This window comes from Carlito syrichta, unplaced genomic scaffold, assembly GCF_000164805.1.
Source record: "Carlito syrichta isolate Samal-C Ts95f unplaced genomic scaffold, Tarsius_syrichta-2.0.1 Scaffold314008, whole genome shotgun sequence".
Lineage (NCBI taxonomy): Eukaryota > Metazoa > Chordata > Mammalia > Primates > Tarsiidae > Carlito > Carlito syrichta.
In genome coordinates, this window is record NW_007258104.1 from 166,432 (window position 1) to 178,908 (window position 12,477).

The 12,477-nt window shown below is 41.7% G+C and overlaps 2 protein-coding genes across 3 annotated transcripts in view; both read left to right on the forward strand.

Moving 5' to 3' along the window:
• LY96 (lymphocyte antigen 96) overlaps positions 1–12,477 on the forward strand; it is a 37,329-nt gene that overhangs the window by 10,940 nt on the left and 13,912 nt on the right. For both annotated transcript variants that reach the window (XM_008070763.1, XM_021718917.1), the window contains one exon: positions 801–929. In XM_008070763.1, coding sequence (XP_008068954.1) covers positions 801–929 — 129 coding nt within the window. The remainder of the gene's footprint in view (positions 1–800; positions 930–12,477) is intronic.
• LOC110596764 (40S ribosomal protein S27-like) lies at positions 6,836–7,090 on the forward strand. Its single transcript, XM_021718915.1, has one exon. It carries the CDS (start codon positions 6,842–6,844, stop codon positions 7,088–7,090), a length of 249 nt encoding a protein of 82 aa, XP_021574590.1. The 5' UTR covers positions 6,836–6,841.

Genomic DNA, 12,477 nt, shown 5'->3' on the forward strand with positions numbered 1-12,477 from the left:
AGGTGATCCTTCCACCTCAGCCTTCCAAGTAGCTGGAACCACAGGCATGTGCCACCACGCCTGGCTAATTTTTAATTTATTGTAGAGATGAGGTCTCACTATGTTGCTTAGGCTGGAATTGAACTTCTGAGCTCAGCAATCCTCTTACCTCCACCTCCCAAAGTGCTGGGATTACAGATTTGAGCCACCGCACCTGGCTCTTTTGAATTTTCTAGTAGAACTTTGACTAGAACTGGAAATGTTGTGTCTCCATTGGCTAGTTTCCTCAATCATGTTATGAAGGATTTTTAGTTATAGCATACATAGTTGTGACTGTGAAACATTTTATTTTATTTTATTTTTTTGAGTCGGAGTCTCACTCTGTTGCCCAGACTGGATTGCAGTGGCGCTCCCAGGCACCGCAGCCTCGACCTGCTGGGCTCCGGTGATCCTTCCACCTCAGCCTTCCAAGTAGCCAGAATTACAGGCATGCGCTACCACGCCCGGCTGATTTTTTTTATTTATTGTAGAGATGAGGTCTCGCCAAGTTGCCCAGGTGGGTCTCGAACCCGTGGGCTCAGGCAATCCACTCACGAAACATTTTCTTTGGTTGCAATCTACTAGTTACCCTCTCAGAACTTCAGTTTCCTCATCTGAAGACCAAGGATAATAGTACCCACCTTGTAGATAGTTGTGATGATTGAATGACATGATATAAGAAAAGCACAGGGACACATTTTAATTGTACAGCAAGTATCGGTTATTATGTACAAAATAATCTCATTTGAATGGCTAATAGGATTTTTTTTTTAATTTTTAAGGAAGAGACTTAAAACAATTATATTTCAATCTCTATATATCTGTCAACTCCATGGAACTTCCAAAACGCAAAGAAGTTATTTGCCGAGGATCTGATGATGAATACTCTCTCTGCAGAACACTGAAGGGAGGTAAGTTTTCAATTCATATTACTTTTAGAATAGCAGACAAATCTTTTTTTTTTTTTTTGAATTAGAGTCCCACTCTGTTGTCCAGGCTGGAGTGCAGTGGCACGCTCATGGCCACTGCAGCCTCGACCTGCTGGACTCAGGTGATCCTTCCGCCTCAACCTTCCAAGAAGCTGGAACTACAGGTGTGCACCACCACACCCAGCTAGATTTTTTTATTTAAAAAAAAAATCTCACTAAGAGATCTCACCAAGTTGCCCGGGCTGGTCTCGAACTTGTGGGCTCAGGCAGTCCTCTCACTTTGACCTCCCAAAGTGATGGGATTATGGGCGTGAGCCACTGCACCTGGCCTTGTTTTTTTTTTCATTTTCATTTTCTTTTTCTTTTCCTTTTTTTTTTTTTTTTAATGAGGCTAAATCTCACTGTGTCACCCAGACTGGAGTGCAGTGGCATGATCACAGCCACTGCAGCCTCTACCTGCTGGGCTCAGGTGATCCTTCTCCCTCTGCTTTCCAAGTAGTTGGAGCCATAGATCTGTACCACTATGCTTGGCTATTTTTTGATTTATTTATTTTTTTGAGTTGGAGTCTCACTCTGTCGCCCAGACCGGAGTGCAGTGGCCGCTCCCGGCCACCGCAGCCTCAACCTACTGGGCTCCGGCGATTCTTCTGCCTCAGCCTTCCGAGTAGCTGGAACTACAGGTGTGCGCTACCACGCCCAGCTAATTTTTTATTTATAGAGATGAGGTCTTGCCAAGTTGCCCGGGCAGGTCTCGAACCCTCGGGGTCAGTCAATCCACTCACTTCAGTCTCCCAAAGTGCGGGATTACAGACTGAGCCACCGAGCCGGGCTTATTTTTTGATTTATTGTAGAGTCAGGTCTCCCCAAGTTGCCCAGTCTGGTCTTGAACTTCTGGGCTCAGCAATCCTCTCATCTTGGTCTCTCAAAGTGCTGGGATTACAGGAGTGAGCACCTGGCTCCTTTTATGTTTCTTTCTGGACTTATTTACAGACTCATAAAATTCAGAGTTTAGGACCTTAAAATTCATTAAATGAAAACCTGCACATTTTTCCTAAATAATTTTATGCTAACAATTAAATAGTTTAAAAGATTATAAATGTAATACTGTCACATTACCAAAAATTGAAAAGTATAGATAGTAAACTCACAGATTTATTTATTTATGTATTTATATATTTATTTATTTATTGGGTCTCATTCTGTTACCCAGGCTGGAATGCAGCGGTACAATCATGGCTCACCACAGCCATGATATCTTGCACTCATGTGATTCTGCCATCTCAACCTCTCGAATAGCTGGGCTACAGGCACGTGCCACCATGCCCAGCTAATTTCTTGATTTTTCTGTAGAGACTAGGTTCGCTTTGTTGCCCAGGCTTGTCTTGAACTCCTGGGCTCAAGTAAACCTCCCACCTTAGCCTCCTAAAGTACTGAGATTATAGATGTGAGCCTCCGTACTTGACCCAGAATCATATTTTTTTTTTCAGTGTGAAGGACTGCTGACTGATCAGGGTGGTAGTTGCTGAAGGCTGGGATGGCTGTGGCAATTTCTTTTTTATTTATTTATTTATTAAACATAATTTTTATTTTAAAATTGTGGGGTACAGTTAAGGGTTAGGTATACAAATATGCATTGTGCAGGTATCCTTGTTGATGAGGTGTGCTCCCATCCCCTGACAATATTGACTACCATTAATCCTACCTCCCTTCCTCCCCCCTGCCCCCCTATAGTTTCCCACCACTGTCAATCCTTTTCTTATAATATTACGATAGTTGTTCAGGGTCTGCTTATAAGTGAGAACATGTGATACTCAGATCTTTATTTCTGTGAGAGATCACTCAGTACTATAAACTCTAATGCCATCCAGGTAGTTGCAAAATTCATGATTTTGTTCTTTTTTATGGCTACATAATATTCCATTGTGTATATGTACCACATTTAAAAAATCTGGTCCTCTTTTGATGGACAGCATGGTTGGTTCCATGATCTTGCTATTGTGAACAATGCTGCGATAAACATACGTGTGCAGGTATCTTTTTTATAGAGTGAGTGAGTTCTTCAGGGTATATTCTCAGTAGAGGGATTGCGGGGTCATATGGAAGGTTGATTTTTAGAGCTTTTAGGAATCGTCACACTGATTTCCACAGAGGCTGCACTAGTTTACACTCCCACCAACAGTGTAGAAGTGTTCCCTTTTCACCAGATTCTCTCCAGCATCTATTATTTTTGAGTTATTGATAATGGCCACAGAATCATATTTTAAAAAACACTTTGGAAGTATTTCCTTCTTTTAAAAATGTATACATATTGTTTACATGGTTGTAACTATACTGTATTATTTAATTTTTTTTTTTGAGGCAGAATCTCACTCTGTTGCCCAGGCTGGAGTGCAGTGACACAGTTATGACTCACCACAGTCTTGACCTCCTGGGTTGAGGCAGTTCTTCCACCTCAGCTCGCCAAGTGTTTGAAACAGGTGTGCATCCTCATGCCTAGCTAAGTTTTTATTTCTTTTGTAGAGACAGGGTCTTGCTGTTTGCCTAGGCTGGTCTTGAACTCTTAGGCCCAAGCAACAATCCTCCCTCCTTGGCATCCCTAAGTGCTGGGATTATAGTATGAGCCACCATGCCCAGCCTTATTTAATTCTTTGACTAGCTTTTCCATGTAGGTAAAAAATCAGAGTATATGCTGAGCACAGTGATTCACACCTGTAATCCCAGCACTTTGGGAGGCGGAGGCGAGAGGCCTGCCTGAGTCCAGAGGTTTGAGACCACCCTGGGCAACATGGTGAGACCTCCTCTCTACAATAAATAATAATAATAAAAATTAACTGGGTGTTGTAGCATGTGCCTGTAGTTCCACCTACTTGGAAGGCCAAAGCAGAAGGATATTCTGAGCTCAGCAGGTCAAGGCTGCGGTGGTTGTGAGCATGCTACTGCATGCTGCTGGGTGACAGAGTAAGACTATGACTCAAAAAAAAAAAAAAAATCAGAGTATAAGCATTATACAGTGAGATATTTCCTTTAGTGGATATGCTCTAGTTTATTACACCAATCTACTACTGGCCATTTAGTTTTCTTCTGATATAAGTAATAGTATAATAAATGTATTTCCATATATAGTTTTTCTTATATTTTAAATTTGAATATTCCCATATTCGGAAGGAATTATAGATTAGGGATGGTTCCCAGGGAGATTTCTGGTTGGATATATTTGTGGTTTTGTTTGCATAATGTCAAATTACTTTTCTTAAAAAAATTATACCAATTTTATTTATTTATTTATTTATTTATTTATTTATGAAGTCTCACTCTGTTGCCCAGGCTGGAAGGCAGTGACATGCTGATGGCCACTGCAGCTTCAACCTGCTAGACTCAAGTAATCCTTCTGCCTCAGCCTTCCAAGTAACTGAAACTACAGGCACATGCTGCCACGCCTGGCTAAGTTTTTGATTTATTGAGGAGATGAGATCTCGCCAAGTTGTCCAGGCTGGTATTGAACCCGTGAGCTCAAGAAATTCTCTCATCTTGGCCTCCTAAAGTGCTGGGATTATAGGCGTGAGCCTCCACACCTGGCCTATTTATTTATTTTAAATAATTTTCCTTATTAATAGCTTTAGGGGTACAAATGATTTTTGGTTGCCTAGCTACTTTGGATAGTGGTGAAGAAATCTAGGTTTTTAGTGTATCTTTCACTCAAAAATCATGCCAATTTATACATTGTACCATCAGCAATGTATATGTATAATAGTTTAATCAATCTTCACATTGGGCACTATCATTTTTTAAAAAGTTAAAAAAAGGCTGGGCGCAGTGGCTCACACCTATAACCCCAGCACTTTGGGAGGCCAAGGTGAGAGGATTGCCTGAGCCCATGGGTTCAAGACCAACCTGGACAAATTGGTGAGACCTCATCTCTACAATAAATCAAGAAACTAGCCGGGTGTGGTGGCACATGCCTATAGTTCCAGCTACTTGGAAGGGTGAGGTGGAAGGATCACCTGAGCCCAGCAGATCGAGGCTGCAGTGGCCGTGAGTGTGCCACTGTATTCCAGCCTGGGTGACAAAGTGAGACTCCTACTCAAAAAAACAAGTTTTTTTTAGATTAGAAAATTTGTGCCTAACTTTTTATTAACTTTTGAAAATTACTATTGCAGTTAAATATTTTCCTGTACAATTATTTATCATTAACTTGTGGTCTTTATTTTTTTAAAAAAGATTTCAGGTACTTTACATGCATACCCTAAATTTAATTGGAGGCCAGAGACAGTGACCTGTAATTCCAGAATTTTGGGAGGCCAAGGTGAGAGGATTGCTTGAGCCCAAGAGTTAGAGCCCAGCCTGAGCAACATAGCAAGACCTCGTCTCTACAATAAATTAAAAAATTAGCCGGGTGTGGTGGCACATGTCTGTAATCCCAACTACTTGGGAGACTGAGGTGGAAGGATTGTTTGAGCCCAGGAGGTTGAGGCTGTACTCAACTCAATGATCACATCATTGTACTCCTGCCTAGGTGACAGAATGAGATCCTTACTCAAAATAATAATAATGATAATAAAATAAATGGGACAAAAAATGGCAAATAAGGGTAGACAATTAATGGAATGAGAGAAATATAAAAATTCATAACAGAAAGGTCTGAGGGTACATCAATTTGAGTATATAACTTTAGCAGTCAGTTAAAAAAGTTTGCAAGTAAATGAGTGTGCTTGTTTTGCAACTAAATCTTCAAGCTGCATCTCCTGTTTCTAACTAGTCTGACTCCCCCAAACCATATGCAAATTATAGAGCTGGCAATGTGAGTACGTCTGAACTCAGAGTCACAAAGACCTGAGTCTGTATTTCTTTTATCTACCAGCAGTGTGAGTTTGGGCATGTTATTTGACTTCTCTTGGCCTATGAAATGGGAAAGTGAAACTCATCTTGCATGGTTTTATAAATTAAATTAGAGAATGTATATAAAAAAGCTCAGTATAGTGCTTGGATTGGAAATTAGTTCCTAATTTGACAGTCTCGTTACTTTTACAATTGAGGAAACTGATATCAGCAGTTGTTCAGTAAAGTGTCCTTGGTCATTTGGAAAACTAGTAACAGAACAGTCTCTTAACTCAAGAGACAAGCGTTTTACTGTGTTGTGCATTCTCTTTAGAAAAAAATCCTCTTAGCAGATTACTGTTTTTTTTTTATGTCAGTTTCTCTTGCATAACTGTTTTACAATTTTCACATAATCTCTGTGGGATTATGTGACATTTAATCTGAATTTTCAAAGTTTTGCTTTCTTGAGACTTAAGATGTATCAGACTCAACTCAGTCTGCCAGCTTTTTCTTTCCCTCCGCCCACCTCCTTCCGCAAACCTCTGATGAGCTTAATTTAAACAAGTCACGATTTAGGTTCTAGTGATCTAAAGTTGAATGGTAAGGTCTTCTTCCTGAGAAAGTCACTCTGGGGAAAATTGGATTGCCATAAGCAGAATATTAAAACTGGCCTCCTATCTCTCACCATATAAAAAAAATCAACTCAAGATGGATTAAATATTTAAATGTAAGACCTGAAACTATAAAAATACTAGAAGAAAACTTACCAAAGACTCTTTTGGACATTGGTCTAGGCAAAGAATTCATGACTAAGACCCCAGAAGTACAGGTGAAAAACCAAAAATAGATAAATAGCACTTAATGAAACTAAAAAGCTTCTGCACAGTAAAAGAAATAATTAGCAAAGTGAACAGACAACATGTAGAATGGGAGAAAATATTTGCAAACTTCATTTGACCCAGGACTAATAACCAGAATATACAAGGAACCCAAACAACTCAACAACAACAAAACCCACAAATAATTCCATTAAAAGTGTGCAAAGTCCTTTCCGGCGGTGACGACCTACCCACAGGAATATGCCTCTTGCAAAAGATTTCCTTCATATCTCTCCAGAAGAGGAGAAGAGGAAACACAAGAAGAAGTACCTGGTGCAGAGCCCCAAGTCCTACTTCATGGACATGAAATGTCCAGGATGCTATAAAATCACCACGGTCTTCAGCCATGCACAAATAGTAGTTTTGTGTGTTTGTTGTTCCACTGTCCTCTGTCAGCCTACAGGAGGAAAAGCAAGGCTTACAGAAGGCTGTTCCTTTAGGAAGAACTAGCACTAAAACCACCCCAAACAAGATGAATGGGAAACGTTCCCAACAGACATATTTTGGATTAAAGAAAAATGTGTGCAAAGGATATGAATACACAATTTACAAAAGAAGACATACAAATGACTGGCAAGTATATGAAAAAGTGCTCGACATCACTAATCATCAGAGAATAGCAAATGAGATATCATCTTATCCCAGTCAGAATAGTTATTCTTAAAAAGACAAACTATAACAGATATTGGTGAGGACGCAGAGAAAAGGAAACTCATATACGCTGCTGGTGGGAATGTAAATTCATACAATCGCTATAGAAAACAGTATAAACTGGGCTCGGTGGCTCAGCCTGTAATCCCACGCTTTGGGAGGCTGAGGTGAGTAGATTGCCTGAGCCCAGGGGTTTGAGACCCTCCTGGGCAACTTGGTGAGACCTCATCTCTACAATAAATCAAAAAATTAGCTGGGCGTGGTAGCGCGCGCCTGTAGTTCCAGCTACTTGCAAGGGTGAGGTGGAAGGATCGCCAGAGCCCAGCAGGTAGAGGCTACAGTGGCCGGGAGCGGCCACTGCACTCCAGTCTGGGCGATAGAGTGAGACTCCAACTCAAAACAAAAAGAAAACAGTATGGAGATTTCTCAAAGAACAATTGATACAGCAATGCCACTGCTGGGTATCTACCCAAAGGAAAAGAAATCAATATATCTGAACGATACCTGCATTGCTTGTTTATTGCGGCACTAGTCACAATAGCGAAGATATGAAATTGACCTAACATTATAGGACCACCAGATTTAATTGCCATTGTGTGGTAACAGACCAATATGCTGAAACAGTGGGAGTTGTAGCAAATACAGAGTTTAATAATTGTGGGGCAACCAAATGAGGAGACAGGAAGAAACCTCAAATCTCCCTCCCTGAGAGGTCTGAGTATGAGATTTTTAAGGGGTCTGGACAGATGATGGGCTAAAATGTGGGAATTGTTGAGAAGTGAGAGGTGAAGTCATGGGACAGGGAGATGAATAAACAGCATTCTTGTGAGGAGTCAGTTCCTTGGTGGGGTCTTCAGACTGGTTGGTGGCAGTTATTCTGCTGGAATTCAGGATCTGAAAAACACCTTAAGAAATTCTTGGGTAAGCAGACTTCTTTGCCACTATACAAAACATTCATGTAACCAGAAACTATTTGTACTCCCCTAAAGATATTGAAAAAAAGAAAAAGGAAAAAAAAGGAAGCCGTGGGTGAAAAGGTCCAGTGTTGGAGAGTCTATCTATAGGGACAATGGGGAAGCAGGTGGTCACTGTGATATGCGACTCTTAGCAGCTGCTGCAGAAAAGTGGGTTGAAGTGCACCAATGCAATCTGGTCAATGCCTAACTAGAATCCTGCCTACAGTCTGATTTGTAATTCTCATTAACCCTGTGAAGGTGTTTTCTTTTTCTTTTTTTCTTTTTTTGAGTTGGAGTCTCACTCTGTTAACGAGGCTGGAGGGCAGTAACATGCTTCCAGTCACCACAGCCTTGACCAGCTGGGCTCAGGTGATCCTTCCGCCTTAGCCTTCCAAGTCGCTGGAACTACAGGCATGTGCACCGTGCCTGACTAATTTTTTGATTTATTGTAGAGATGAGGTCTCACCGTGTGGCTCAGGTTGGTCTCAAACCTGTGGGCTCAGGCAGTCCTCTCACCTCAGCCTCCCAAAGTGCTGGAGTAGTAGGCATGAGCCACCGCGCCCAGCCAAGGTGTTTTCACTAAGTGTCCATCAAATATGGATACAGAAAATGTGGTGTATTTACACAATGGAATACTATTCAGCCATAAAATGCCTTTTGCAGCAACATGGATGGAACTGAAAGCTATTATCTTAAATGAAACAAGCCAGGCACAGAAAGTCAAATATTGCATGTTCTCACTCACAAGTGGGTGCTAAAAAGTTTGTACACATGGCTGGGCTTAGTGGCTCAGCCTGTAATCCCAGCACTTTGGGAGGCTGAGGTGAGTGGATTGCCTGAACCTGAGGGTTCGAAACCAGCCTGGGCAACTTGGCGAGACCTTGTCTCTACAATAAAAAATAAAAAAATAGCCGGGCATGGTAGTGCGCGTCTGTGGTTCTGGTTGCTCGGAAGGCTGAAGTGGAAGGATTGCCGGAGCCCAGCAGATCGATGCTGGGGTGGCCGTTAGCATGCATGCCACTGCACTCCAGCCTGGGCGAAGGAGTGAGACTACAACTCAAAAAGAAAAAATTTGTACACATGGACATAGAGAGTAGATTGATAGACATTGGAGACTCAGAAGGGCAAAGGGTTGGGTGGGCAGTGGATGCTGAGAAATTAGTTCATGGGTTCCATGTACATTACTTGGGTGATGGATATACTTAAAGTTCTGACTTGACCAATATGCACATGTACCCCATAAATCTATACAAATAAAAAAATTCACTCTGTTCTGCAAAAGGCAGTCATGGGAACCAAATTTACCATGAAATGTCGTAAGTGCTAATAGAATTATATGCTGTTATTTTAATCATATAGTTATGAAATAATGGTGATAGAAAACTCAGATAAGTCTTTATAGAATATTTTTTTAGAGTCTCGAATCTGTGAACATCAGAGAGTGAGGAGAAAGAACATTCCCTGGAGAGGAAACAGCATATGCAAATACATCTAGTCAAGAAAGAATGTGACTTATTTGGAAAGTAGTTCTTTTGTAGTTGGAGCAGAATGTGCTGGTGGGGAATTGTTGGAGATGAGCCTAGGAAGGGGGGATGGCAGGTGAGCATGTAAGTCATGCACAAAATACTGGCCTGTATCCTATAGTCAGTGGGCAGGAATGACCCACTGAGATTTCCATTTTTGTAGATAACTAACATCCATATGGAAGGAGGCGAGGGTTGGCTGAGGCAGGAAACTTGAGTGGAAGGAAGAGCAGCCAGGAGGCCGTGTGAGAGACCGTGAGGACCGAACAAAGATGGCAGCCCTGGAAATAGAGGGGAGGAAATGAAAGAGAGCATATTGGGAGACAGAATTGGCAGGCACACTAACTGATTTAATGTGGAGGGCAAGGATTAGGCAAAATCAAGAACCACTTGAGGGCCAATGACTGGATATATGGAAACGGCATTATCTGATAGGATGTGTACAAAAGAAGGGGCAGATTTTCAAAGAGCAACATAATGCGTCCTGGTCTAGACATGTTGTGCTCAAGGTAATTTTGGGACATTCAAACAAGCATGTCCATCTGGTAGCTGAGTATGTGGGCCCAGAGCTTGGGACATTATGATTTTAGAAGCATTAACGCATTAAGAGACCTTTGAAGTTTGGGAGTCAGGTTTTTAACCAGTACCATACATATCTATATTTTAAAAAACTGTTCTTGCTGTTTTTGTTGCAAAAGTCATGCATCTTTAGGATATGATATTTAGAAAATATAGACAAGCAAAAAATAATAATAAATTACCCATAATCTTAGCACTTTACACACACACATCTATTCCTTCAAAAATACGTTTATGAATAAATAAATGGACATTTCAAAGCATTTTAAATTTAATAAGCCTGTTAGCTCTGTTACCAGGATTTTACTAGGGCTACTGTAACAAAGTATCACAAACTAGATGGCTTAGAACAGAAATTTATTGTCTAATAGCTCTGGAGGCCAGAAGTGTGTAATCAAGATGATAGGGCCATGCTCCCTCTGAAAGAGCTAGGCTTCTTTCTGAGCTTCTGGTGGTCCAGGCATTCCTTGCTTTGTAGATGGCCATCTTTTTTTCTGTGTCTCTTTATAGTGTCTTACTTCCTCTTTTTTTTTTTTGAGTTGGAGTCTCACTGTGGTGCCCAGGCTGAAGTGCAGTGGTACAATCACGGCCACTGCAACCTCGACCTGCTGGGTTCAGGCAATCCTTCTGCCTTAGCCTTCCAAGTAGCAGGAACTATAGGCATGTGCCACCACACCCGGCTAATTTTTTGATTTATTGTAGAGACAAGATCTCATCATGCTGCTTAGGCTGGTCTAAAACTCCTGAGCTCAGACAATCCTCTGGTCTTGGCCTCCCAAAGTGTTAAGACTACCAGCTTGAGTCACCATGCCTGACCTCGTCTTACTTCCTATGCATTTCTATCTTAGTGTCAAAATTTTTCATTTTATTTATTTATTTTTGAGTTGGAGTCTCACTCTGTTGCCCAGGCTGGAGTGCAGTGGCACGCTCACGGCTACTGCCGCCTCTACCTGCTGGGCTTAGGTGATCCTTCATCCTCAGCCTTCCAAATAGCTGGAACTACAGGCGTGCGCCACCATACCCAGCTAATTTTTTGATTTATTGTAGAGATGAGGTCTCATCAAGTTGCCTAGGCTGGTCTCGAACCCGTGGGCTTAGACAACCCTCTCACCTCAGTCTTTCAAAGTGCTTGGATTATAGTCATTAGCCCCTGCACCTGGTTTTCTTGCTTTTTGTTTACTTATTTATTTATTTATTTATTTGGAGTTTCACTCTGTCACCCAGGCTGGAGTGCACTGACAGGCTCATGGCCACCACAGCCTCTATCTACTGGACTTAGGTGATCCTTCCACTCAGCTTTCTAAGTAGCTAGAACTGCACGCCACCACTCCCAGATAATTTTTTGATTTACTGTAGAGACAAGGTCTCACCAAATTGCCTGAACTCTGGTAATTCTCTCACCTCCACCTCCCAAAGTGCTGGGATTACAGGCATGAGTCACCACGCCCGGCTCAAATTTTCCATTTTTATAAGGACACTGTCATAGTGGGCTAGGGCTCACCCTAATGACCTCCTTATAACTTGATCACCTGCAAAGTCTCTGTTTTCAAATAAGGTCATGTTCTCAGGCACTGGGGGTTAGAACTTCAACATATTTTTTGTTGAACATTATTTCAACCCACCACACCCTCTGAGTCTTGTTTTGCATAGTTGCCAGGAGATCCAGACTGGACCATGAGTGAACTGCATGGATATCTTTTGGGAGGAATAGAGAAGGAACTTTGTCCTCCTTTTCCCTGGCCCCACCTTGAGTTGTCTTTTGGCTTCATTAGTGTAGGTATGGCTTCAAGCTAACTTTCCATAAAAATAAAATGGGAGGTATGGCCAAAATATGAACTTTCCAAGAGAGACAAAACAACTGAAAAAGAGGGCTCTACAACAGAACAGCTTTTTATGTCCTCAAATCTCATCCATCTCCCTTCTTCCCTTAAAGTTGAGAATTGGCTTCACCATCAAGGCCAAGGGCCCATATGCAGAAGAACTCCATGCTTGGTGTTTAATGCCCTGTGATCATTAAATTTTTTTTTTTGAGTTGGAGTCTCACTCTGTCGCCCCAGACTGGAGTGCAGTGGCATGCTCCCAGCCACCACAGCCTCGACCTGCTGGGCTCCGGCGATCCTTCCGCCTC

Coding starts and splice junctions, on each gene's coding strand:
- LOC110596764 (XM_021718915.1), top strand. CDS start 6,842: ATGCCTCTTGCAAAAGATTTCCTTCATATCTCTCCAGAAGAGGAGAAG.